General features: G+C 37.7%; 1 protein-coding gene across 3 annotated transcripts in view; it reads left to right on the plus strand.

Annotated features, from left to right (window-relative positions):
- Positions 1–23630, plus strand: part of SPMAP2L (sperm microtubule associated protein 2 like) — a 48256-nt gene that overhangs the window by 13109 nt on the left and 11517 nt on the right. For 2 of the 3 annotated variants that reach the window (XM_077848132.1, XM_077848130.1), the window contains 4 exons: positions 1016–1046; positions 11648–11713; positions 18617–18745; positions 21731–21868. In XM_077848132.1, the coding sequence (XP_077704258.1) occupies positions 1016–1046; positions 11648–11713; positions 18617–18745; positions 21731–21868 (364 nt within the window). The remainder of the gene's footprint in view (positions 1–1015; positions 1047–11647; positions 11714–18616; positions 18746–21730; positions 21869–23630) is intronic. The other variant, XM_077848131.1, reaches the window with a different exon arrangement.

Below are 23630 nucleotides of genomic sequence, written 5' to 3' on the forward strand. Positions count from 1 at the left end.
GCACGTACATGAGCAGGGACACTGAGTGGGAAGCCTGACACAGGGCTGGATCCCAGGACCCTGAGATCATGATCAGAGCTGAAGTCAGATGCTCAACTGATTGAGCCACCCAGGCACCCCCAAAACATGATTTTTAATTTGCTTAATCATTTCTTCTGTTTTGGACATTTCAGGTATATCCAATTTCCCATTGATACTGCAATGAACATTTTTGTGCCTATATTTTTGCCTATGCTTGGAATAATTTCTTTGGGGTACATTTCTACAAGTAGAATTAGATTAGGGAATCTAAGCCTTGCTGATTTCTACTGCCAAATTATTTTTCAAAAGGCGTACCAGTTTAGATTTCCACCAGCAGTACACAAGAGTACTCATTTTATCTTACCTGTCTAATTTCATTGTCCTCTGCAAAATATTTTTGCTAATTTTATTTTTTTAAAAAAGTCGTTCTTTACTTACATTAGTTTTGATTATAAGCAAGCGCAAATTTTTCCTTTAATTTATATATGCATGTATTTTTATAAGTCTCTATATCTTCATATATGAATTCAGTTTCTGTCCTTTGTCCTTTTAACTTTTGACACATACCTTGGTGTTTTTCTTATTCATCTATGCTTTTATAATCTTCAAGTATTAAGACTATTAACCCTTTGTCATGTTTGTTGCCAGATATTTTCATTTCCTCTTCAAGTTTTAATTTTGGGCACATAGAGGTTTTAAGCTTTAAATCTTTTAATCTATTTATATTTTTCCTGTATATCTTTTGTCACCTTTAAGTCAGACTAAAATATATTTAAGTAGGTATTTTCTTATTTTTCTTTTAATTTAATTAAAAAATATTTAACTCCTCGATATACCTGTGATTTATTTTGGTACATGATGTGACATATGTAATTTAGCCATTCCCCTAGATAGTTATTTTTCAGTCTCTTTTTATATTGATTTGTGATTCAATCTTCATTATATCTTTGATTCTTATTGAATCTAATGTTTGCTTTTACTTTTCTTTTTATAGATCCTTTTCCCTATGGCATTACAACAAAATGGTAAGACTATAGATAAAATACTATTCTCCCAGGCTCTAACTAGCTGATGGGGTAGATTCAATCTGGGGCATCTGAAAGGAAAGCCTATCGTGGGGGTTCCTTGGTCATAAAGCTGTTTTCTAATGGCAGTTCCTACGTAAATAGGAAACGAGAAATAAAGTGACTAAGAAGTGAGATGGGGGAAGAAGATTGAGATTTAGAACTCTCCTTAGATTCACTCAGTGTTTTATTTATTTGTTAAATACTAGGTGTATGCTACATGCTAGGTCTGAACCTTTAAGGGATTTGGGATGCTGTGTTGACAATCTCATGTCACAGATTGTGTGAAACTCCAGGTCAATATATCCCAATCTCCCCTCATCTCTATTTCAAGTACAGTAGCTAATGAAATTTCAAGAAAGTGGTCTCTATGGAAAAAAGAACTGTATATACAGTACACAAAATAGAAAATTGTTTCTTTCTCTTTGTTTGGCTAAGATAGAGTTAGAAGAAGTAACAGAGTAGAATCATTAAACAGAAATACCAAAGATTAATATCAATGGCTCATATAGATGGGAAGTAAATAATAATAATTTTATTTGTATACATTCTTTTAATAAAAGGTTAAATCATTCATATTTATTGTTACTATTTAACATTTGTGTTTATTGCTATTATTTAGAGTTTTTTGGACTTTTTTTTTTTGGTTAATTTTCCCTATCCTTGAGATAGGGAGAGATCTCTTTCTCATTTTGAAAGATATATTTATTTGAGAGAGAGGGAGAGAGAGAGTGAGTGGTGGGGAGGGACAGAAGGAGAGAGAGAGAATCTCAAGCAAACTCCCTGCTGAGCTTGGAACCCCATACTGGCCTTAATCCAAAGACCATGAGATTGTTACCTGAGCCGAAACCAAGAATCCAGTGCTCAACTGACTGAGCCACCAGGCTAGAGTTTTTTGGATTTCTTATTTGCTACTCTTTCTAGTTTTTTTGTTTTCCCCTCAACGCTTTCAGGCAGTAAATACTACCACCTTTTTTTTTAAATATAAATTTATTTTTTATTGGTGTTCAATTTGCCAACATATAGAATAACACCCAGTGCTCATCCTGTCAAGTGCCCACCTCAGTGCCAGTCACCCAGTCACCCCCACCCACCTCCCCTTAAATACTACCACCTTATCTTTATGTAATACTTTGCAGTCAAAAAAATTTTCTTTTCTCTTATAAGACTCCTGAGGAGTTGATAGGGCAGATATAATCAACGAGATTTTACTGAGAAAAAAATGAAATTCAGGGAAATCATGACACTTTCCCAGGGTTGTGTGGTGGCTGAGAATTGGTAGAACTAACATTTACTGAGTATTACCAAGTACCCGCTTAAAATACCACATCACTTCAAATAAATGTATGCTGGGTGAGCAAACTCTCCCATGGCTAAATAGACAGTGAAATAGCTTATACCCAATACGCTTTTATACTTTAAGAAAAGACTGTGAAGAGAATGGTTTTTAAGAAAATATTTTTGCTCTTCTTTGCACCCTTGCTCTTGTTTGGCTGGTTAATTTGGCTTGATTCGATGAGGAAACTGTGCTATCTATTATTTATCCCTGTCCCCATCGTCAAAAAATTCTCATTAAAAAAATATGCTGTGCCTGATTGTTATGAAAGAAAATATTTTCTGAATATAAACAACATAGTTATATGCAAAAGAGCATTGTGACTGAAGGAGAGAATTGTTTGTTTTCCCCCATCAGTTCAGACATGCAATTGTTTCCAAATTATTGCTATATGAAGGTATATTTATTGTTCTGCATCCAAGGTAAGGATTTTAAAAACTTTCTGAGCTATTGGTGAACTATAGGAGACTAATAATCAATGAACCCATGGGAGAACAATGTAATCCTCATTTTTAAAAAAAATGTGCTTTCAAGAGTGAAAATCCTTCAGCCACATTCTTTTGTTTCTGCATAGGACCATGACTACACATTGTGAGGTAATGCAAGGCTTGAAAGAAGGGGGAAGACTGTGTTAAGACAAAGGGATAGAATGGAGATGTAGCTGTGGTGACATAATGTACAAGATGTGAGTTAAGAGGACAGGTGTTAGTCAGACTTCCACACAGAATTAGCAAATGTTAATGAGATTATTTCCAACTGAAATAACAACCCAAATAAAGTGTCTACAGGAAATAACTAAGAAACTGTCATTGGTTTATAAAATGATATATTAAAAAAACATTTACCCAGTGAAGAAAATGTAGCAAGGAAAACGTTGGCTTGGAAGTGATGACAGAAGCCAGAAGTTCCCTTGTTTTAAAAGATTAATGTATATAAGATGTTTTGTCCGTAGCTCTGGCTTTCTTTTTCCTCCACATAGCCATCCTCCCCAGAAAGCTGGCTCAGGCTCTCTCGGCAGGGCTCATGTGGTGCTTACATGATGAAGCCCTTCTTCTATTGAATAAGGATGTAGGTGGGTTGTTTTGTTTTGTTTTGCCGGTGAACAATATCTTCATTATTTCTAGATATTAACAGGCATAACTTGGGGGTTGCATCATATCAATTATGTGACTGATCCCAAATATTTTACCACCAAAAAATATTTTGATATCTCTACCCACAACCACAATCTCATGTTTTGAAAGATTTTGTTGTTGTTGTTCACAAAACAAATGACATTTGTTCTTTTTTTTTTTCATTTTTTAAAAATTAAAGGTAGATCTATGTATTAATCAGAGTTTCTTATCAGTATGAAGTCACATAGAGATCATATAATTCAGAAACAAAGTTGGTATTTGGGGTAGCCTCTACAGCCTGAATGTGGATGCCATTTGACCTTTTGAAATATTCTAAAGGTTGTGGACTCCCAGTATTTTCTTCGTTGATCCCTTAAGAGTTTGAGAACTTCGGGCTGGGAACTTGTGAATTAAGCAGCCAGCAGAGTCCTGAGGGACAAAACGCAGATAGGTTAACTGCAATAGTAAAAGGGGAAATTAGAAGACTCCAGAGTATTAGACATTGGGGAAAAAGGAGCATGGAGGTGAGGTACCTCTCTTAGTAATTTTAAACCTGTATTTTATCTAGAAACCTATTCAAGTGATAAAGGATTACCAATAATTCCATGATTTTCCTTTATAAGACACTTAAACTAAGATTTTATTTTATTTTATTTAGTTTTTAAAGATTTATTTATTTTAGAGAGAGTACCTGTGTCTGCACACCTGCACACATGGGGCGCGGACAGAGGGAGATAATCTTGAAGTAGATTCCCCTCAGCATGGAGCACTACACAGGACTCAATCTCCTGACCCATTAGATCATAACCTGAGCCAAACCAAGTGTCAGAAGCTCATGTGACTGAACCACCCAGGTGCCCCTAAGTTTATATTTTAAACAATTAAATACCAATTCAATTCATATCAGTTAGCATTTGCTGAGCTTTTACTACATACAAGGTGTCATACTAGGTGTTGTGGGTGGGAAAAGAAAACGGAACTAACATTTATTGAATACCCACTCCCTGGTTAGAAGTTGGTAGGCATGCAACCGTTTGAGATGGTTAGAGTTATTTTCGTTTATAGATGAGGCTAAACACTCTGGCCTCCTGTTATTTTTCTGGGGCACACTTCTGTCCCAGGGCCTTTGCTCTTCTAATTAATCATTGGAATGGAAAGATCTTCCCTTGAAAAATCTGTATAGCTAGTCATTGTTCAAATATAACCTGACCAGCAATGCCTTCTTTGACCACTCTACTTAAAATTGCAACCCTTTCCCCACCCCATACTCCTTAAAACTCAGAGAATTAAGTAACTTGCCCAAATATAAGAAAATGGCTCTTCATTTTAAAATAATAAAAACCCAGAATCTCCAGTGTTGTTGCTGGGATAATCATTTCTTAGATGAGCAGAATTGTTGGACCTAGGGTCCACATCCCCAATATTGGTTGCTACCAGCACCACACTGTCCTCAGGGGACCTGTCCCTCTGTTAACACCGTGGCCTGGCTTGTGTACATAGAATCTCTACTTACATTACTCCCCTAGCTTAGCTAAGGCACGGCATTAAGGGGCAAGTAAGTTGTAGCCTAAAGGCTGAAGCAGAGCAAATGCATTAGACAGAGGAACATAAATAAATAATCTGATTGAAGGATTTTATCCTACTTGCCTCCTCCCACTTTTCTCAAAGGAGCTTCATGAGGTATCAGTTGCTATTTAATTAGGGAAGCCATGTCTTTTACATAAGGATTTGCCCCATGCTGTGTCAGACCTGAATCCTACCTGACACCAAGGCCAGAGCTTATTTTAAAGCAAGGACCCCACTAAAAAAGAGAACTACAGGCTGATATCCCTGATGAACATGGATGCAAAAATTCCCAATAATATACTAGCAAATGGAATCCAACAGCACATTAAAAGATTCGTTCACCACAATCAAGTGGGATTTATTCCTGGGCTTCAAGGGTAGTTTAATATTCACAAATCAATCAACATGATACACCACATTAATGTAAGATCCACAGTCAGGAAGAGGACTGGGATGTTAATTCTCAACACTGGTATTTAACATGGTACTGGAAGTCCTAGCCTCAGCAATCAGATATCAAAAAGAAAAGACATCCAGATCAGCAAGGAAGAAGTCAAACTTTTCACTATTTGCAGATGATATGATACCCAGGTAGAAAACCTGAAAGACTCCACCAAAGAACTGCTAGAACCAATATATGAATTCAGCAAAGTTATAGGATATAAAATCAACATACAGAAATCTATTGCATTTCTATACACCAATAATGAAGCAGCAGAAAGAAAAATCAAGGAATTGATCCCACAATTGCACTGAAAACCATAAGATACCTAGCAATAAACCTAACCAAACAGGTAAAAGTCTGTACTCTGCAAACGATAAAACACTTGTGAAAGAAATTGAAGATGACTCAAGGAAAAGGAAAAAGATTTCATGCTCATGGATTGGAAGAACAAATATTGTTAAAATGTCTATACTACCTAAAGCAATTACAAATTTAATGCAATCTCTATCAAAATACCACCAGCATTTTTCACAGAGCTAGAACAAATAATCCTAAAATGTATATGGAAACACAAAAGATTCCGAATAGCCAAAGCAATCTAGAAAAAGCAAAGCAAAGGTGGAAGCATCATAATTACAGACTTCAAGTTATATTACAAAGCTGTAGTGATCAAGAGAATATGGTACTGGAACAAAAATAGACACATAGATCAATGGTACAGAATAGAGAACCCAGAAGTGGACCCAGAACTCTGTGGTCAACTAATCTTCAACAAAGCAGGAAAGAATATCCAGTGGAAAAAAGACAATCTCTTCAATAAATGGTGTCGGGCAAACTGGACAGCAACATGCAGAAGAATAAAACTGGACCACTTTCTTACATCATACACAAAAATAAATTCAAAATGGATTAAAGGCCTAACTGTGGGTCAGAAAACCATCAAAATCCTAGAGGATAACACAAGCAGTAACCTCTTTGACATCAGCTGTAACAACTTCTTACTAAATCTGTCTTCTGAGGCAAGGGAAACAAAAGCAAAAATGAATTATTGGGACTTCATCAAGATAAAAAGCTTCTGAACGGTGAAGGAAACAAAACTAAAAGGCAACTTTCAGAATGGGAGAAGATATTTTTGCAAATGACATATTTAATATAGAGTTAATATATAAAATCTATAAAGAACTTACCAAACTCAACACTCAAAAACAAATAACCCAGTTTAAAAAATGGGCAGAAATAATGAATGGACAATTTTTCCAAAGAAGACATACAGATGGCTAACAGACACATGAAAAGATGCTCAACATCACTCACCATCAGGGAAATACAAATTAAAACTACAATGAGATATCACCTCACACCAGTCAGAATGGCTAAAAATAACAACTCAGGAAACAACAGATGTTGGTGAGGATGCAGAGAAAGGGGAACTCTCTTGCACTGTTGGTGGGAATGCAAACTGGTGCAGCCACTCTGGAAACCAGCATAGAGGTTCCTCAAAAAGTTAAAAATAGAACTACTCCATTACCAGCAATTGTACTACTAGATATTTACCTAAAGGATACAAAAATACTGACTCAAAGGGATACATGCCCCCTGATGTTTGCTGCAGCATTATCTACAATAGCCAAATTATGGAGAGAACACAAATGTCCATCCACTGATGAATGGGTAAAGAAGATATGGTGTGTGTATAAATATATATATATATATATATTTATATATATATATATATATATATATATCAGAATATTACTCAGCCATCAAAAAGAATGAAATCTTGGGAGGAGAGGAGAGTTAAGATGATGGAGTAGTAGGGGGACCCTGGGTTTGCCTCATCCTTTGAATACAGCTAGATCAACATCATATCATTTTGAACAACTAGGAAACTGATCTAAGGATTAAGATAATCACATAATTAGAGGGAGGGAACGTAGCAAATGTGAGATTTGGAGTCATGAATTGGGAGAAAGAAAAGCTGCAGTGCCACAGAGGGAAGGAAACCCTTTTCTTGGAGAGAAGACAGGGAGAGAGGAAATGAGAGAGCAGCACGTAGGGCTTGCACAAGACATCATGGTGTGGGGATCTCCTGGGTCACACTGGCAGAGAATGCTCCTTTTCCTGGAGTACATTTAGAAGAGAGTATATTGCCTCTGCAAGGACAAAAGACCCAGTGGGCACCACTGATTGGCTGTTCAACAGTAGGGCACAGAGGTGTGGGCAGAGAGCGGATAACCTGGTCCCAGCTTTTCACTGTGCTTCACCATTAACTCCAGGCACCTGTGCAGCTGTGCAACTGATTTTCTGGGACAGAGTGGTGCTGGGCACAGCACCAAGAAGCTCTTCTCTGGGGGAGGGGAGCAGGTCTGCTCCTTGCTGTGTCCTTTAAGATTTGGAATTTTGAATCCTAGCTGCAGGCCAGAGATAAACCCAGGAGAACTGTGGTGCTGAGTGTGCCAGGAGCCCAGGCAGACAGGTTGAGCATAGGAATCTGATGGAAGCCTGGGACATAGGAGGGGAGATTATTCACTTTTCTTGTAAGGACCCCCTGAACAGCCTTGGGCACCAGTTCCCATGAGATGAGAGGGATAAAAGGGTGGGGAGATGCCATCTTCCACCTCTGCCCACTGGCATGATTGGACTTCAGTGAGCAACACAGTGCTCCCAGTGGAGGCTGGAGCTGCTCACATCAAACTGCACCCTTCAGGGACACTTTTCCTAGGACAGGTCTGACTATGAGCCAGTGTAGTGGACTTTTCCCCTAGAGGAGCAACACGGCACCCCATCCGCCTCACCATCTACTGAGGCTACTGATCAGAGTTACTCCAAAGTGTCAGCTTCAGTTCTGGTGGAAATAGCACCAGGCCTCCCTCTCCCCCCTCTTTTTTCTTTGAAATTAGGCCTATAGTTTTTTGTTCATTTGTTTGTTTCCTTTTCTCTTTTTTTTTTCTTTTCTTTTCTCATTTTTTGGATCAGCCTCCTTTATTTTTCTTTTTTCCTTCTTTCTTTTTTCTTTGGAATCAAGTTTATAGTTTTTTGTTTGCTTTTTTGTTCCTTTTCCTTTACTCTTTTCTTGGATCAGGTTTTTCATATTTTATTTTATTTTATTATTATTTTTTAAATCAGGCTCATTTTAACAAACAGATCAAAGCACACCTAGTTAAAGTTCCAAAAACTCCCCTTGGCAAGCAAGGAGGAACTTTGCAAAGCACTGGTCCGTGGGAAAGAGCAGGCAAAATGCAACAGCAGAGTGTACACAGCATGCACCAGAAACACTTCCTGAAGTGCCAGGTCCTGGATAGTGTATGACCCCTTCTTAATATAGCTTTGCTCTTGGGAGCAGGAAACATAACAAGCTTTCATAAGATCCAAAAGACAGAAACAGATAAAATGACAAGACAGAGGAATTCTCTCTCAAAAAAGACAAGAAGAAATTTTAGCAGGTATTTGCTCAAAACAGATATAAGTAATATACCTGAATAAGAATTTAGGACAGCAGTCATAAGAATGGACTTGAAAGAAGCATAGAAGACACCAGAGAAACCCTGTGTCAGAGACTAGTCAGGCTGGAATAAAAAATACTATAACTGAGATGCAAAACTGTCTGGATGTAATCACAATGAAGATGGAAGAAACAGAGGAATGAATGGGTGGTATAGAAGATAAAATTATGGAAAATAAGCTGAAAAGAAGAGGGAAAGGATACTATTAAATCATGAATATAGACTTCGGAAACTCAGTAATTCCATAAAGTGCAATAATATTTGTATTGTAGGAGTCCCAGAAGAAGAGTAGGAAAAAGGGACAGAAGGCCTATTTAAACATGGTATAGCTGATGACTTCCCAGTCTGGGGAAGGAAACAGGCATTCAAGTCCAAGAGACTCAAAATCAACAAAAGCAGGCAACCAAGACATACCAAAAATCAACAAAAGCAGGCAACCAAGACATACCATAATGAAACTTGCAAAATATAAAAAGAATGAAAGCTTGCCATTTGCAATGATATAGTTGGAGCTAGAGAGTATTATGCTAAGCAAAATAAGTCAGTCAGGGAAAGACAAATACCATATGATTTTCCTCATATGTGGAATTTGAGAAATAAGACAAATGAACACAGTGGGGAAAAAGAGAGGAAAACCATAAAACACTCTTAATTATAGAGAGCAAATGGAGTTGCTGGAGGGGTGGTGGGTGGGGGATGAGTTAAATAGGTGATGAGGATTAGGGAGTACACTTGTGATGAGCCCCTGCTATTGTATGTAAGTGATAAATCACTAAATGTTATACCTGAAACTAATATTGCACTGCATGTTAACTAACTCGAATTTAAATAAAAACTTGAAACTAAAAAAAAAAAAAAAAGTCTATCAAGAGTTCAGACAAATTTTAGGGAGAATGCTTTTCCTTTTTGTATCTAGAAGCACTTACCTTGAATAATTTTCCTGACCTCTTGCCTTATTATCCCTTAATTAGACTCCGGGATGAAGGGGGGTGGGTAGGAATGACTTCTGTTTGATGGAGTTGGGAGAGAGAACTGACCCCTTGAAGGTCCTATTTCTTTGAGACCTGCCTATCTATAGTGAATGATCTTTGTGATCTGCTTTCTTTATATATCAAACTTAGCCCTTGCAGGGGGAGGCTTGCCGTTTGAGGGACAAGTTCAATTCAGGGATGTCAGGAATCCACACTAGTCTCTTCAAAACCATTTCACCAGGGGCACCTGGGTGGCTCAGTGGTTGAGCATCTGCCTTTGGCTCAGGTCATGATCCTGGGATTGAGTTTTGCATCAGGCTCCTAAAAAGAGAGCCTTTTTCTCCCTCTCCCTGTGTCTCTGCCTCTCTCTGTGTGTCTCTCATAAATAAATAATTACATACCTACATACATACGAGAAAGTATTTTTATTCAATTTATCTGACTACTGTACCTATTTTTCAGTTAGTTCCTACCTGTGGGCAATAAAGGGTTGTTATTTATTGGGCCCTTCAAACTCCAAGCAATCCAAGCAAGTACCTAAATAATTACAATATAAATTATAGTAATACAGGTGGCATATTAATCTGCACAGGATAAGCAATGCTGCAGTAACAAATAAGATACAAAACTCTTAATGACTTAATGCAAGAAAAGTTTATTTTTCCCTTGTGTCACAGTCCAGTGTGAGATGGCTGGCCTCTTCTGTCTTTTAGCTGTGCCATCTGGAATATGTGGCTTCCAGAGTTACTGCAACAGGAGAAGAGGGAAATGGAGGAAGGACACTAGCTCTTAAGCTTTTAGCTTGCCCTGGAAGTGATATTCAATACTTCTGCTGAAGTAAGACAGAACTATTCACATGGCTCTAAACAACTGAAGGGATGGGCACCAGGGTGGCTCAGCTGATGAAGTATCTGACTCTTGATTTCAGCTCAGGTCATGATCCCAGGTTTGTGAGATTGAGCCCCATATGGGGGCATGGAGCCTGCTTAAGTTCTCTCTGTCTCTCTCCCTCTGCTCCTCCCTTCTCCCTCTCTAAATAAATAAGTTAAAAAAAAAAAAAAAGAACTGAAAGGAGGCTTGGAAATGTGGAGGAACACAACACATAGACACCTGGTGAGTGCAAACTGTCTGCTATAGGTAGGTTCAGAACAATCAGAGAAGGTTCAAAGGAGCAAAGTAGGGAAGAAAGGGATTGAGTGGTACTCAAAGCATATTTTGTCTATTTCATAGTTTTCCTAAAACCAACTGTCTGAAATTTATCTGTGCAGTTGCTTCAGAATCCAGTGCCATCAGGCCATTTACAAATTCACTTAATATGAGAAATGAGAATTTTACCCATTAACTGTGCATTTTATCTGGGGTCTTCTGGAGACAAGTTGCTCTTGGTTTTATTGCATATTTATTGTCTTTGTTTCACTATGTTCTATATTATTCATGATTCTAGAAGTGAGAATTTTGGGTCCGCAATATTTTTGAATACTTTGCGCTTTTAGTACTCTTCAAATCCTATCAAACAGAGCTTTGTGTCCCCGCTTCCCAAGATGGGATTTGTTTGAGTAAGAGCTATCCAAATATAACCATACTTGTTAAACATTCTCTCTGAATTAATCAGCTGGTTTTTGTTAGTTTTTTTTCTAGGAAGAGAATCCGAGATCTTTCTAGGCCTAAAAAACAATGGGGAGCCCCAGATAGGTAAGGCAACATTACAGTCTTCTTTGTGAGGATAATGTTCCTTAAATTAAATAGGTAAGTATTATTCTAACTTGTCCACTAACCTTGCATCTCAGGTTTATCCACTCTTTGCTCAACTGAATCCACGGAATCAATATTGTCCCCTCAGTTAAGTCAACACATGGAAGACTAACCCTAAGTCGTAGTTCTCAAATTAGTCTGCAATGGAATCACCTGGAGACCTATAAAACACTGAGACCTGAACCCCATCCCCAGAAATCCTGATTTATTTGGTCTGGAGTCCAGTCTAGACTTTAGGAGTTTTAAAAGTTCCCCAGATAATTCTAAAAAGTAGACAGATTTGAAAACTACTTTGAAACTCTTCTGTCTATCCTTAGAGTTCAACTTTGTTGCTCCTAATGTACTGTCTCTAAACCTCTGCCTAAAGCACACCTGTTCTCTGGATCTCCAACCAGTAGGACACACTGACCATCCTTGGCCACAGAACCCCCCTTTCCTTCTTTGGCTTCTGAATAGAGCCTTAATTTTTTCCTTTTTCTCTGACACCCTATTGCTTTAAAAAATACTTTAATTTTTATTTTTTTAAAGATTAATTATTTATTCATGAGAGAGAGAGAGAGAGAGAGAGAGAGGCAGAGATAGAGACAGAGGGAGAAGCAGGCTCCATGCAGAGAGCCCAATGTGGGACTCAATCCCAGGATTCCAGGATCACATCCTGAGCCTAAGGCAGACGCTTAACCGCTGAGCCACCCAAGTGTCCTTACACTTTATTTTTAAAAAAGTTTTAGGCTTACAGAAAAACTGGCCAGAAGTACAAAATTTCTGTATCACTACCCACTCCTATTGCTTACCCCAATCTTAACATCTTGTATTAGTGTGATATATCTGTTACAATTCATGAAGAAATATTGACACTTTATTCACTAAAGTCTGTAGTTTACATTAGAGTTCACTTTTTGTGTTGTTAACTCTATGGATTTTGACAAATTCTTGTCATGTGTTTGCCATTATAGTATTACGTCAAATAGTTTCACTGCCCTAAAAATTACCTGTGCTCTATCGATTCATCTCTTTCTCTCTGTGCTCACATCTCCAAACCCTGGAAACCATTGATCTTTTTATTATATCTACAGTTTTGCCTTTTCCAGAATGTCATATAGTTAAAATGATATAGTATATAGCCTTTTCATATCAGCTTCTTTGATTTAACAATATACATTTAAGGTTCCTCCATGTCTTTTCATTGTTTGGGAGCTCATTCTTTTTAGCACCGACTAATATTCCATTGTCTGGTTGTACCACAGTTTGCTTATCCATTCATCTATTGAAGGGTATATTGTTTGCTTCCACTTTTTGGAAATTATGAATAAAAATGGTATAAACATTGATGTGCAGGTTTTCATGTAGATAAAAGTTTTCAACCTATTTGGGTAGATACCCAGGAATGCAATTTCTGGATCACATGGTAAGAATCTGTTTAGCTTTGTAAGAAATTGCTAAACATCTTCTAAAGTGTCCAACAATCCCACCATCAATGAATAAAGTAGGTCCTATTGTTCTACATCCTCACCAGCATTTGGTGTTTTATATTTTAGCCATTCTAAAGATGTATAATGGTATCTCTCATTGTTTTAATTTGTAATTCTCTAATGACATGATGCTGAGCATATTTCATATGCTTATATACCATCTGCATATCTTTTTTGGTGAAATGTGTGTTCATCTCTTTCGCCCACTTTTTGTTTGGGTGTTTGTATTTTACTGTTGAAATGGAAGTGTTCTTTGTATATTTTGAATACCAATCTTTTATCAGATGCTATAGACTGTTTATATCCCCTTAAAATTAATACATTGAAACCTAATTCCCAATATGATGGTATTAGGAAGTAAGGCCTTTGGGATGTGATTAAGTCATGAGGATGGAGCTCCCATGAATGGGATTAATGTCCTTATGAAAGAGACCTCAGAGAACTCCCTTGCTCCTCAGCAATGTGGGAACACAGCAAGAAGATGCCTGACTATGAGCCAGAGAGCAAGTTCTCACTAGGCACCAAATCCACTGACACTTTGATCTTGGACTTCCCAACTCCCAGAATTGTGAGAAATAGGTTTTTGTTGTTTATAAGACATCCTATCTATGGTATTAGTATTGTAACCTTACAATATTATAAGATTGTTAGGCATCAGATATGTGTCTTGCAAATATTTTCTCCTAGTCTGTGACTCATTTTTTCATTCTCTTAGCAGTTTCTTTTGCAGAGCAAAAGTTTTAATTTTAATGAAATTCAACTTATTGATTTTTTCTTTCCTGGATCATACTTTGGTCATATTTAAAAATGAATTGCTAAATTGGAGGTCACCTAGAGTTTCTTTATGTTACCTTCTGGAAGTTGCATAATTTTGCATTTAGATCTATGATACATTTCAAGTTAATTTTATAATATAATATAATAACATTATTTCTTTCCTGCATTGTTGTAATAGCCCTTAAATTATATCACAATGGCTCTCTTAGAAAGGCATGGTCCCTTTGATGGCATGGAGAATTAGAGTCAAGAAGGTTGGTTTGGGGCTATTACAATAATGCAGGAGAGAAATAATGAAGTCTTTGTCCCAGGAGAGTGGCTTTCAGGGTTCTAAGAAAGGTTAGGGTCAAGATAGAGATAGATAGAACTTAGTGACAAATGTAGAGCCTGAGGAAGAGGAGGAGTCAAATTGATTTTTAGGTTTCTGCTTTTTAGAAATAAGGTGGAAAATGTTATTATAACTGCCAAAAGAAATGCAAGAGGGGGAAAGGTTTGGGAGGAAGGTACATTTGGTCATGTGAGATGTTTTTGAGACATCTAGAATTTGGAAATATAAATTTAAGTCAGGAGATGATTGAGAATTCTTGGAGATACTATTTTGGAAACATCAGTATTTAGTATTTTTTTTTTAAGATTTGTTTATTTTAGAGAGAAAGAAAGCATGAGGGGGAGGTGCAGAGGGAGGAGGGAATCCCAAGCAGACTCTCCACTGAGTTTGGAGACCAGCATGGGCTCAATTCCATGGCCCTGAGATCATGACTTGAGCTGAAATCAAGAGTCAGACATTTAACCCACTGAGCCACCCAGGTGCCCCTTTGGTGATAATTAATAAAAAAAATCTCGAGGAATAGGGAAACTTTTGGCACATGCCACTGTTTAAGATATAAAAGAGACACTACCTAAGGAAACTGAGGAGTAGGCAAGAGAGAATAGAAGAAGATAGATGTTAGCTGAACTTATTGTGATCATTTCACAATATATGTAAATCAAATCATCATGCTGTATGCCTTAATCTGACATAGTGATGTATACCAATTATTTCTCAGTAAAACGAAAAGAGAGAGTGGGGGGAGGGAAGGAGAGAGGGAGAGAGAGAGAGCATGAATGAGAGAGAGAACCAGGAAAGCCAAGGAAGAAAATTATTAAAAGAAAAATGGAGGGGCGGCAAGGGTGGCACAGTTGTTTGAACATCTGACTCTTGGTTTTAGTTCAGGTCATGATCTCAAGGTTGAGGGATTGAGCCCTGGGTTGGGCCCCTGTGCTCAGTACAGGGTCTCATTCAGATTCTTTCTTCCTCTCCGTTTGCCCCTCCTGGCTTGTGCGTACATTCTCTCTATCTCAAATGAAAAAATAAAATAAAGAAAGAGAGTGAGAGAAAGAAAGAAAGGAAGAAAGAAAGAAAGACAAAGGAAGACAAAGAAAGAAAAAGGGAACCTATGAGGATACATTCAAAGAATCTGTAGTTGGCCAGACTGACAAAGAAAGATTAAAGACTGCCTCAAAAATCTTCAAGTACATAAAGCAGCTTATAGAAATGAAAGCTAAATAAATGTTATAATAGGAGAGGGTGTAAGAATTTCAGAACAATAACACTCTGGAAATAGACTAATGAAAGCTGTTTTTTGTTTTCTGGTTCTGGAAATACGTAAGACTAGGGACTTCACTGTTCAGAAAAGGGACTGAACACACAACTCTCAAGAACTTTACTAGGTCCCTTATTCTAGAATTCTAGGAGTGTGATTGTGTCAGACATTGTTATATCTCACAGATCCATTAAACAGGTATAATATGGGTAAAAACTGTATGCTTTGGGGTCAAATCCTCATTATGGACCATAGAAGATTAAATATTTATTTCCCTGATATTGTTAGCTATATAACAGCTAAACATAGGTGATTTTTCAATGCTGTCAGAGTAGAGTGAAGAGTCATCTGCATAATATGTTACTTTGACATGTCGGTTAGTTTCCTGACTTTCTGATGAACATTACTTTTCTCGACTGTATAATCTCTGCTTTTTCTCATCCCCACTGATCCTTTCCTTCTAACTTACTTTGAGCTGGCTCTCCTTTCTTTTACATAGTTCCCAATACTTTTAGTTTATATTATGTATTTTCTAGTTTTTATGGCCAAGATTTTCAAGTGGATAATGATCCCATGAGGGTTCAGTCTCTAATCAGGACCATCTCATAAGGGTTCAGTTCCTCATCAGGACCATATATTATGGACTGATATAATTACTGTGTCTAAAGTACCTTTTGTTTTGCATTTGCAGCAATAAATACAAAACAAATATACATTGGTTGAATGTTTAACAACTTAAATTTGAACTGCACAGGTCCGTTTATACCCAGATTTTTTTTTTAATAAATAGAGTACAGTACTTAAAAGTATTTTCTCTTCCTTGTGATTCTTAATAACATTTTCTTTGCTCTGGATTATTTTATTGTAAGAATACAGCATATAATACATATACAAAAATAAGTGTTCATTGACTGAGTAAGGCTTCTGATCAACAGGTTTTTAATAGTTAAGTTTTTGGGGAGTCAAAAGTTATATGCAGATTTTCAACTGCATGGGGTCAGTGTCCCTAACTCCTCATTGTTTAAGAGTCAGCTGTATATATGTCACCTCTGCTTCCTAATCCCTGACTCCCTTAGCCTTTCTCCACCAGAGTTTTAGTATTTACCTTAAGAAGCTCTACACTTCTATTGGTGGTGTTTTTCTATTACCACTGATATTTTCTTGGCCAAGTCCCATCATCTTTTGTTTTTTTCAGTTTCCATTCTTGATGTCTAAGTTATAATTGATGCTTTCTGATATATTTAATGCATCTTGTTTTGAAATCTTCTTCTCCCATTCCATGGTGTTCTTACCTCTATTGACAGTCTTCTCTTTTGGAAACAGTTACTATCTTCCCCCAATCTCACTCCCACTCTGTCATTCATCACCTGAGACCTTAATTTTTTTGCTGCAGCCTCTTCTTTTCCCTGCGGTCATACTCTCCTCTCTTCTACTCTGTTTTACATCACCATCAGGTGAGTCCCCAGTTTTCACCCTTTTTTCATTCATCAGATTGTGATGGAGTACCTGTCATGTAAAGCACTAAACTATCCTAGTGAGAAATCTTCAAAAGATTAAGTCATGCTCCTTCCCGTGGATGAACTTACAGGCTGGAGCTGCAGGTGCTTCTTGTAAAAATTGTGAAGGATCTTGGGCAGCCCGGGTGGCTCAGTGGTTTGGTGCCTGCCTTTGGCCCGGGGCATGGTCCTGGAGACCAGGATTGAGTCCTGCGTCGGGCTCCCTGCATGGAGCCTGCTTCTCCCTCTGCCTGTGTCTCTGCCTCTCTCCCTCTCTGTGTCTCTCATGAATAAATAAATAAAATCTTTAAAAAAAAATCGTGGAGGAGCTTATAAGCTACAGTGAGGAGTTGGGACTCCATTAAAAAGCCAGTGGAAATCTTTAAAGAGTATTAAGCAAGATTCTTTTTTTTGTTGTTGTTTTTGTTTTTGTTTTTAAGCAAGATTCTTTTGATCAGATTGGAGTTTAGAAAGATCACTCTGTCAGTGTTGTGGACAAAGGATGAGGATGATGAGATCTGGACAAGGAAAGTAACAACAGGCATAGGGAGAAGTGGACAAATTTAAGCCATATTTAGGAAATGGAATCAGCAGAATGTAGAGGATGGGAATATTAATTCATTAATTAATCTTTCTAATGGTGACTCTGGCTGATGGTTGCAAAGTAGAGAAATAAATGCATACAAAAATATAAACAAAGTTTAAAAAACAGTGCCTTTTAAACAGTTAAGCTCAACAAATTAACAATTTCAGTTATATACAAAGTTAGGTACCGATGTACCTTCTTCTGACTGGTACCGATGTACCTTCTTCTGACTCCTTTCGCCTTTCCTACGCATTGTAGCAATGTTACCTACTTATTTCCCAACATGCTTCTGTCCAAACATGCCTTGATCAATACTTGATTATTCTCTTTTCTCACGGTTACCCCAACATGGAATGTACCTTATTTCTGGCAGTCTGTGCCTTTCACTTTCTTCTGTGAAGACTTTCAAGTGAATCCCACACTGATTCTCCTTTTCTCTTCACCCTCTGCTCAGTGATCATGCCTATTTTACAGACTAAAAGATCTGATGTCACTAAGCACTTAGCCCAGTGGCTGGCTCACAATATTTCACTAATGGGAGCTATTAATTTTACCCTGATACTATTTTATTTTCTGACCCCCTGGTACAGGGCTTCACCCACAACAGGAGCTCAGTGCCAGGTACATGGCATGCCTGTTTTATGTTGAGCTGGTTATAAATTATAGTGCTAATTATACAATGTCAGAAACAGAACTCTAATAGATTCATTTTTGATCACCATGTTTTAGGACAGTAGGTAAAACAGTCCTTTTATTTTTATCTTAACTACATAAGTAGTTGATCTCTTTCTGATGACTGGAAATTGTTAAATTCTGTAATAGAGATAGCTCTGGAAGTGAAGTAAAATCAATGTGGACGCCATCAAGATCCATTTCTAAGATGTCCATTAGTAGTGAATTCCTTACCATTTGATTTTTCTGCTTTTTAACAGAAGACTGTTTTGGGGGAATCAAGATCCTATTTGCCCTATCGCCCATATTGCTTTGAAGGCTCACCTGACCAAAAGACTTGAGGACCTTGCCCATCCCAAAGAAATCTCCCACCGATATGTACCTAACAGGTTAGTGTTTGCATGTTATCAGGTTACATTATTAGGAATCCCTAGGGAAAATGAACACAGAACCCAACACTTTTATCTCAAAGCCATAAATGATCCAATCTGTAGTAAAAAATTATTGAGGATTAGCGATTCCATATATTTCCTAACCTGATGCTACAATAAAATTTTTCCGGAGAAAAATTACTATTTAGCAATTGCAAATTTGTTTTATATCTTACAATGTTTTGGCTTACTAGGATTTTGAGGGTTTTTTTAAAAAAGATTTTATTTATTTATTAGAGAGTGAGAGCAAGTAGGGAGAGGGGCAGAGGGAGAGGGAAAGAGAGAATCTCAATGCTGAGCACAGAGCTCCATATGGGGTTTGATCCCATGGCCTGAGATCATGACTGGAGCCAAAATCAAGAGTTGGGCACTCAACTGACTGAGTCACCAGGTGCTCACTGAATTTTTAACAAAGCGGCAGTATTACACTGGGTTATGTGCCATACATAACATTGCTGTGCATGAACTATTTATGCATGCACCTTCTCGTGGATTTTGTATATCACCATGGGCTTAGCATGAGTTAATTACTACATGTAAAGGTAAAAATATTGTTAAGACAAAAAAAATACTGTTAAGACTTTTGATACCATTGCCAATTTGCTTTTAGTGCATGTTTGTTGAATGACTAGGCTTTCTGCCGGTTGGTTCTGTGAGGAAACACTGTGGAGGGGGGGAAGGGGATGAGCACAAGTAGTGAAGGAGGTTAAAGTAACAAGAAAAAGGCACAGATGCCATTATTTATCTGAAGTTTGGTTTCCAAGATAATTTAGATGGCCATCTCTCGATCTCTTTTTGATATACGACTTCAGTCAAAAATCAACAAACTTTTCAGGAAGTGGGTAGATAGTAAAATTTACCACAAAGTCTCCGTTTGCAACAACACAACTCCACTATTGTGGCAGGAAGCAGCCATAGACGTTCTGAAAACTCATTATGTCTGTGTTCCAATAAAACTTTAGAATTTTTTCATCTATTTTTATGAGGGGTATTAGTTTGGATTGTTTACAATGGTGTCTTTGTGGCAATGTCTTTGTTTCTTGTAATGTCTTTACTTGCTTTTGGTAATGCTGTTATCATGGAATCAATTGGAAAATATATAGAATTGGCATTTCTTGTTTATGTATTTCATAGAATCCACAATGAAGTCATCTGGGTCTGGAGTTTTTGATGGGAAGGTTTTGTTTTGTTTCTTTTTAAATTTTTTATTTCAATTCCATTAATTAATTATTTACCTATGATTTTTTTTTTAAGATTTTTTAAAAAATTTATTCATGAGAGACACAGAGAGAGGCAGAGACACAGGCAGAGGGAGAAGCAGGCTCCATGCGGGGAGCCAGACATGGGACTCGATCTCGATCTCGAGTCTCCAGGATCACACCCTGAGCTGAAGGCGGTACTAAACTGCTGGGCCACCCAGGCTGCCCCTTTTAATTCCATTTAATTAACATATACTATATTGTTAGTTTCAGAGGTAGAACTTAGTGATTCTTCAGTTACGTATAACACTCAGTGCTCATTACTTCAAGTTCCCCCCTTACTGCCCATCACCCAATTATACCTCACCCACCCACTCTCAGTTTGTTTCCTGTAGTTAAGAGTCTCTTATGGTTTGCCTCCCTCTCTGTTTTCCTCTTATTTTATTTTTCCTTCTCTTCCCCTATGTTTTGTTTCTTAAATTCCACATATGGGTGAAATCATACAGTATTTGTTTTTCTGTGACTGACTTATTTCATCTAGCATAATACCCTCTAGTTTAGTGGGTTTTTTTTAAGATTTATTTATTTATTTATGATAGACAGAGAGAGACAGAGAGAGACAGAGAGAGGCAGAGACACAGGAGGAGGGAGAAGCAGGCTCCGTGCCGGGAGTCCGACCCTGGGCCAAAGGCAGGCGCAAAACCGCTGAGCCACCCAGGGATCCCTAGTTTAGGTTTTTAACTATAAATTCAATTTAATAGATATAGGGCTGTTATGAATTTGTCAAAATAACACTTGTTAAGTGGAGCATGGGCCCACAGTTCAACAATAGACCATAACAGAAATTGAAAGAGAGAAGTTTATTACTCATAGATTGTAGAAGTACCTGGCATGTCTCAAGGAGTCACATGTGGAGGTTAAAGATGAGTGCAAAGAGAGACAGGAACTGCGGCACATTTCTTATTAGGATCTGCAGGTGGAGACCAAGGCCAGATTGGCCAATTCAAACAAAAGAGCAGAGTTTTGGTAAGCTCCTTGGGACTCATATCTAAAGGATACATAAGGAAAGGAAGGCATTGGGAGTCAGGAGACTGTTGGTTACAGGGCTATTGGCAAATTCATATCAGGAATGTACATTTACTTATGACTCTGTGGACTGTTATCTAGGGCATGTGCTTGTGAGATGGGCTAAGGTCAGTTTAAAGGTCCCTGGAGGCTGCTTGGTCAAAAAAAATGGGTGCTGAGGCAGCAAGACCATGGAATACTTAGTAAACTCTTGACAAGGGCTATTCAGATTATATCTTTCTGAATGAGCACTGGTAGTGTGTGTCCTTCAAACTATTTATCTATTTCACCTAAATTTTAAAATTTATTGGCATGAAGTTGTTCATATAGCCTTTTATTTTCCTTTTAATATCTGTGAAAGCGCTAGTGATTGTATCTGAGAGACTAAGAAAGTATTTGGTTTTAAAAACAGCAAGTTTTCCCTTTGCATTAGTCATTTTTTGGTCTATTTAAAAGAATGCAATTTATTACAGAAAACTAATGTTTTGGAATAGGATGTTAGAAGCCAGCTGAAACTTGATGGCTGCAACCATTTCTGATTTCTCCCCATAGCTCAGCAGCAAAGGGGTAAACTGTCATACCTCCTCTAGGCCTAGAGCTGGGGGTCAGCGTTGGAAATTACAATCTTTGGAATTCATACTCATTTTACTTCGTTCTTTTTCTCTTCTATGACTTGCAGGGCTCAATATTACTACAGCTGTGGTAGAGACTCTGTAATCTGGGAGATCCCTTCTCCTGCACTGTTTAGCCAACCTTCCAAAAGGATCCAGAAGCTGGCACTGCCCAACAGATTCAAGAAAGAATATCTAATAAATAGGTAATCTATAAATTCTAACCTAATTTGGTTAAATCTCACAATATCTTTCTTATTTTAGTGTATACAGTTTCATAAACTAGAAGTTCACTTGTGTTTCAAAGGATCAGGAGTCAAAACTCAAATGTGTGCAGTAATCGTAAGTAATCAGAGGGTTATCACCAGTAATTACATTTTGGGGGGTTTGTTTGTTTAGAGAGAGAGAGAGACAGCATGCATGAGCAGGGAGGGCAGGACAGAGGAAGAAGGAGAGAGAATCTCATGCAGGCTCCATGAGCCTGACTCAGGGCTCAGTCTTATGACCCTGAGATCATGACCTGAGCTGAAATCAAGAGTTGGATGTTAACCAACTGAGCCACCCGGGTACCCCACCTGTAATTATATATATTTTTTAAATTTTTATTTATTTATGATATCACAGAGAGAGAGAGAGAGAGAGAGAGAGAGGCAGAGACATAGGCAGAGGGAGAAACAGGCTCCATGCACTGGGAGCCTGATGCGGGACTCGATCCCAGGTCTCCAGGATCGGGCCCTGGGCCAAAGGCAGGCGCTAAACCGCTGCGCCACCCAGGGATCCCCTGTAATTATATTTGATTCAAATTGTGGTGAAGCTAAAATTCACACTGAACTTACCATTGTCAGCCAATTAAAAGGAAATACGAAAATGAAACATTACAAGTTTTTGCAATTTGTAGAACTTGATGTTTCTCTTCGGTTTCTATGACTTTCCAAATGTTTTTCCTTTTGCTTTGAATGCTGAATTTCTCTTTGTCTTCAAAGGACAGCCTAGGTGATACTTCCACATGGAACCAAAATTGTGATGTGATTCTTGGAAAAATGTTAAGTGCATTAATGGAATATGTATCATGTACAATTATAGGGAGATGATAGTACTACTGTATAGTACTTTAGTCAAGACACATTAAGTGTATGTGTCCACTTATGGATGTTATACCTTAAGAAACTGATAATAGGGCAGCCCTCGTGGCTAGGTGGTTTAGCGCCACCTTCAGCCCAGGGCGTGATCCTGGAGACCCAGGATCGAGTCCCATGTCGGGCTCCCCGCATGGAGCCTGCTTCTCTCCCTCTGCCTGTGTCTCTGTCTCTCTCTCTCTGATAAATAAATAAATAAAATATTTAAAAAAAAGAAACTGATAATAAACTTGATACTATTCAGAAGGAGCTGAATGAAATGATGAGGCCTCTGTAAACTATGTTACATGAAAAATAATTAAGAGAAATGACATGTTTAGCTTAGAGAAGAGAGTGAGGAAGGATGTGGAGAAATTGAAACCCTCATCTATTGCTGGTTGGAATATAATGGTGCAGCTTAATTGGAAAACCACTTTTTAGCTCCTCGAATGTTAAGAATAGAGTTATATGATCAGCATTCTACTTCTAGGCATGTACTCAAGAGAATTAAAAGCATACGCTCACACAAAAACTTGTACATGAATATTCATAGCAGCATTTCATAATTGCCAAAAAGTGGAAACAATGCAAATGTTCATCATGGATGAATGGATAAACAAAATACAGTAAATCATATGATGGGATATTATTCAGCCATAAAAAAGAATGATGTGCTGATACATGAATCTTGAAAATATGCTAAGTGAAGGAAGCCAGACACAAAAGTTTACATATTTATATGACTCCATTTATTTGAAAATTTCAGAATATACAAATTCATAGAGACAGAAAGTAGATTAGTGGTTCTGGGGGCACAAGGTGGGGGAATGAAGAAATAGAGAGGGACTATTAA

Source organism: Canis aureus, chromosome 14, assembly GCF_053574225.1.
Source record: "Canis aureus isolate CA01 chromosome 14, VMU_Caureus_v.1.0, whole genome shotgun sequence".
In the NCBI taxonomy this organism is placed as follows: Eukaryota; Metazoa; Chordata; class Mammalia; order Carnivora; family Canidae; genus Canis; species Canis aureus.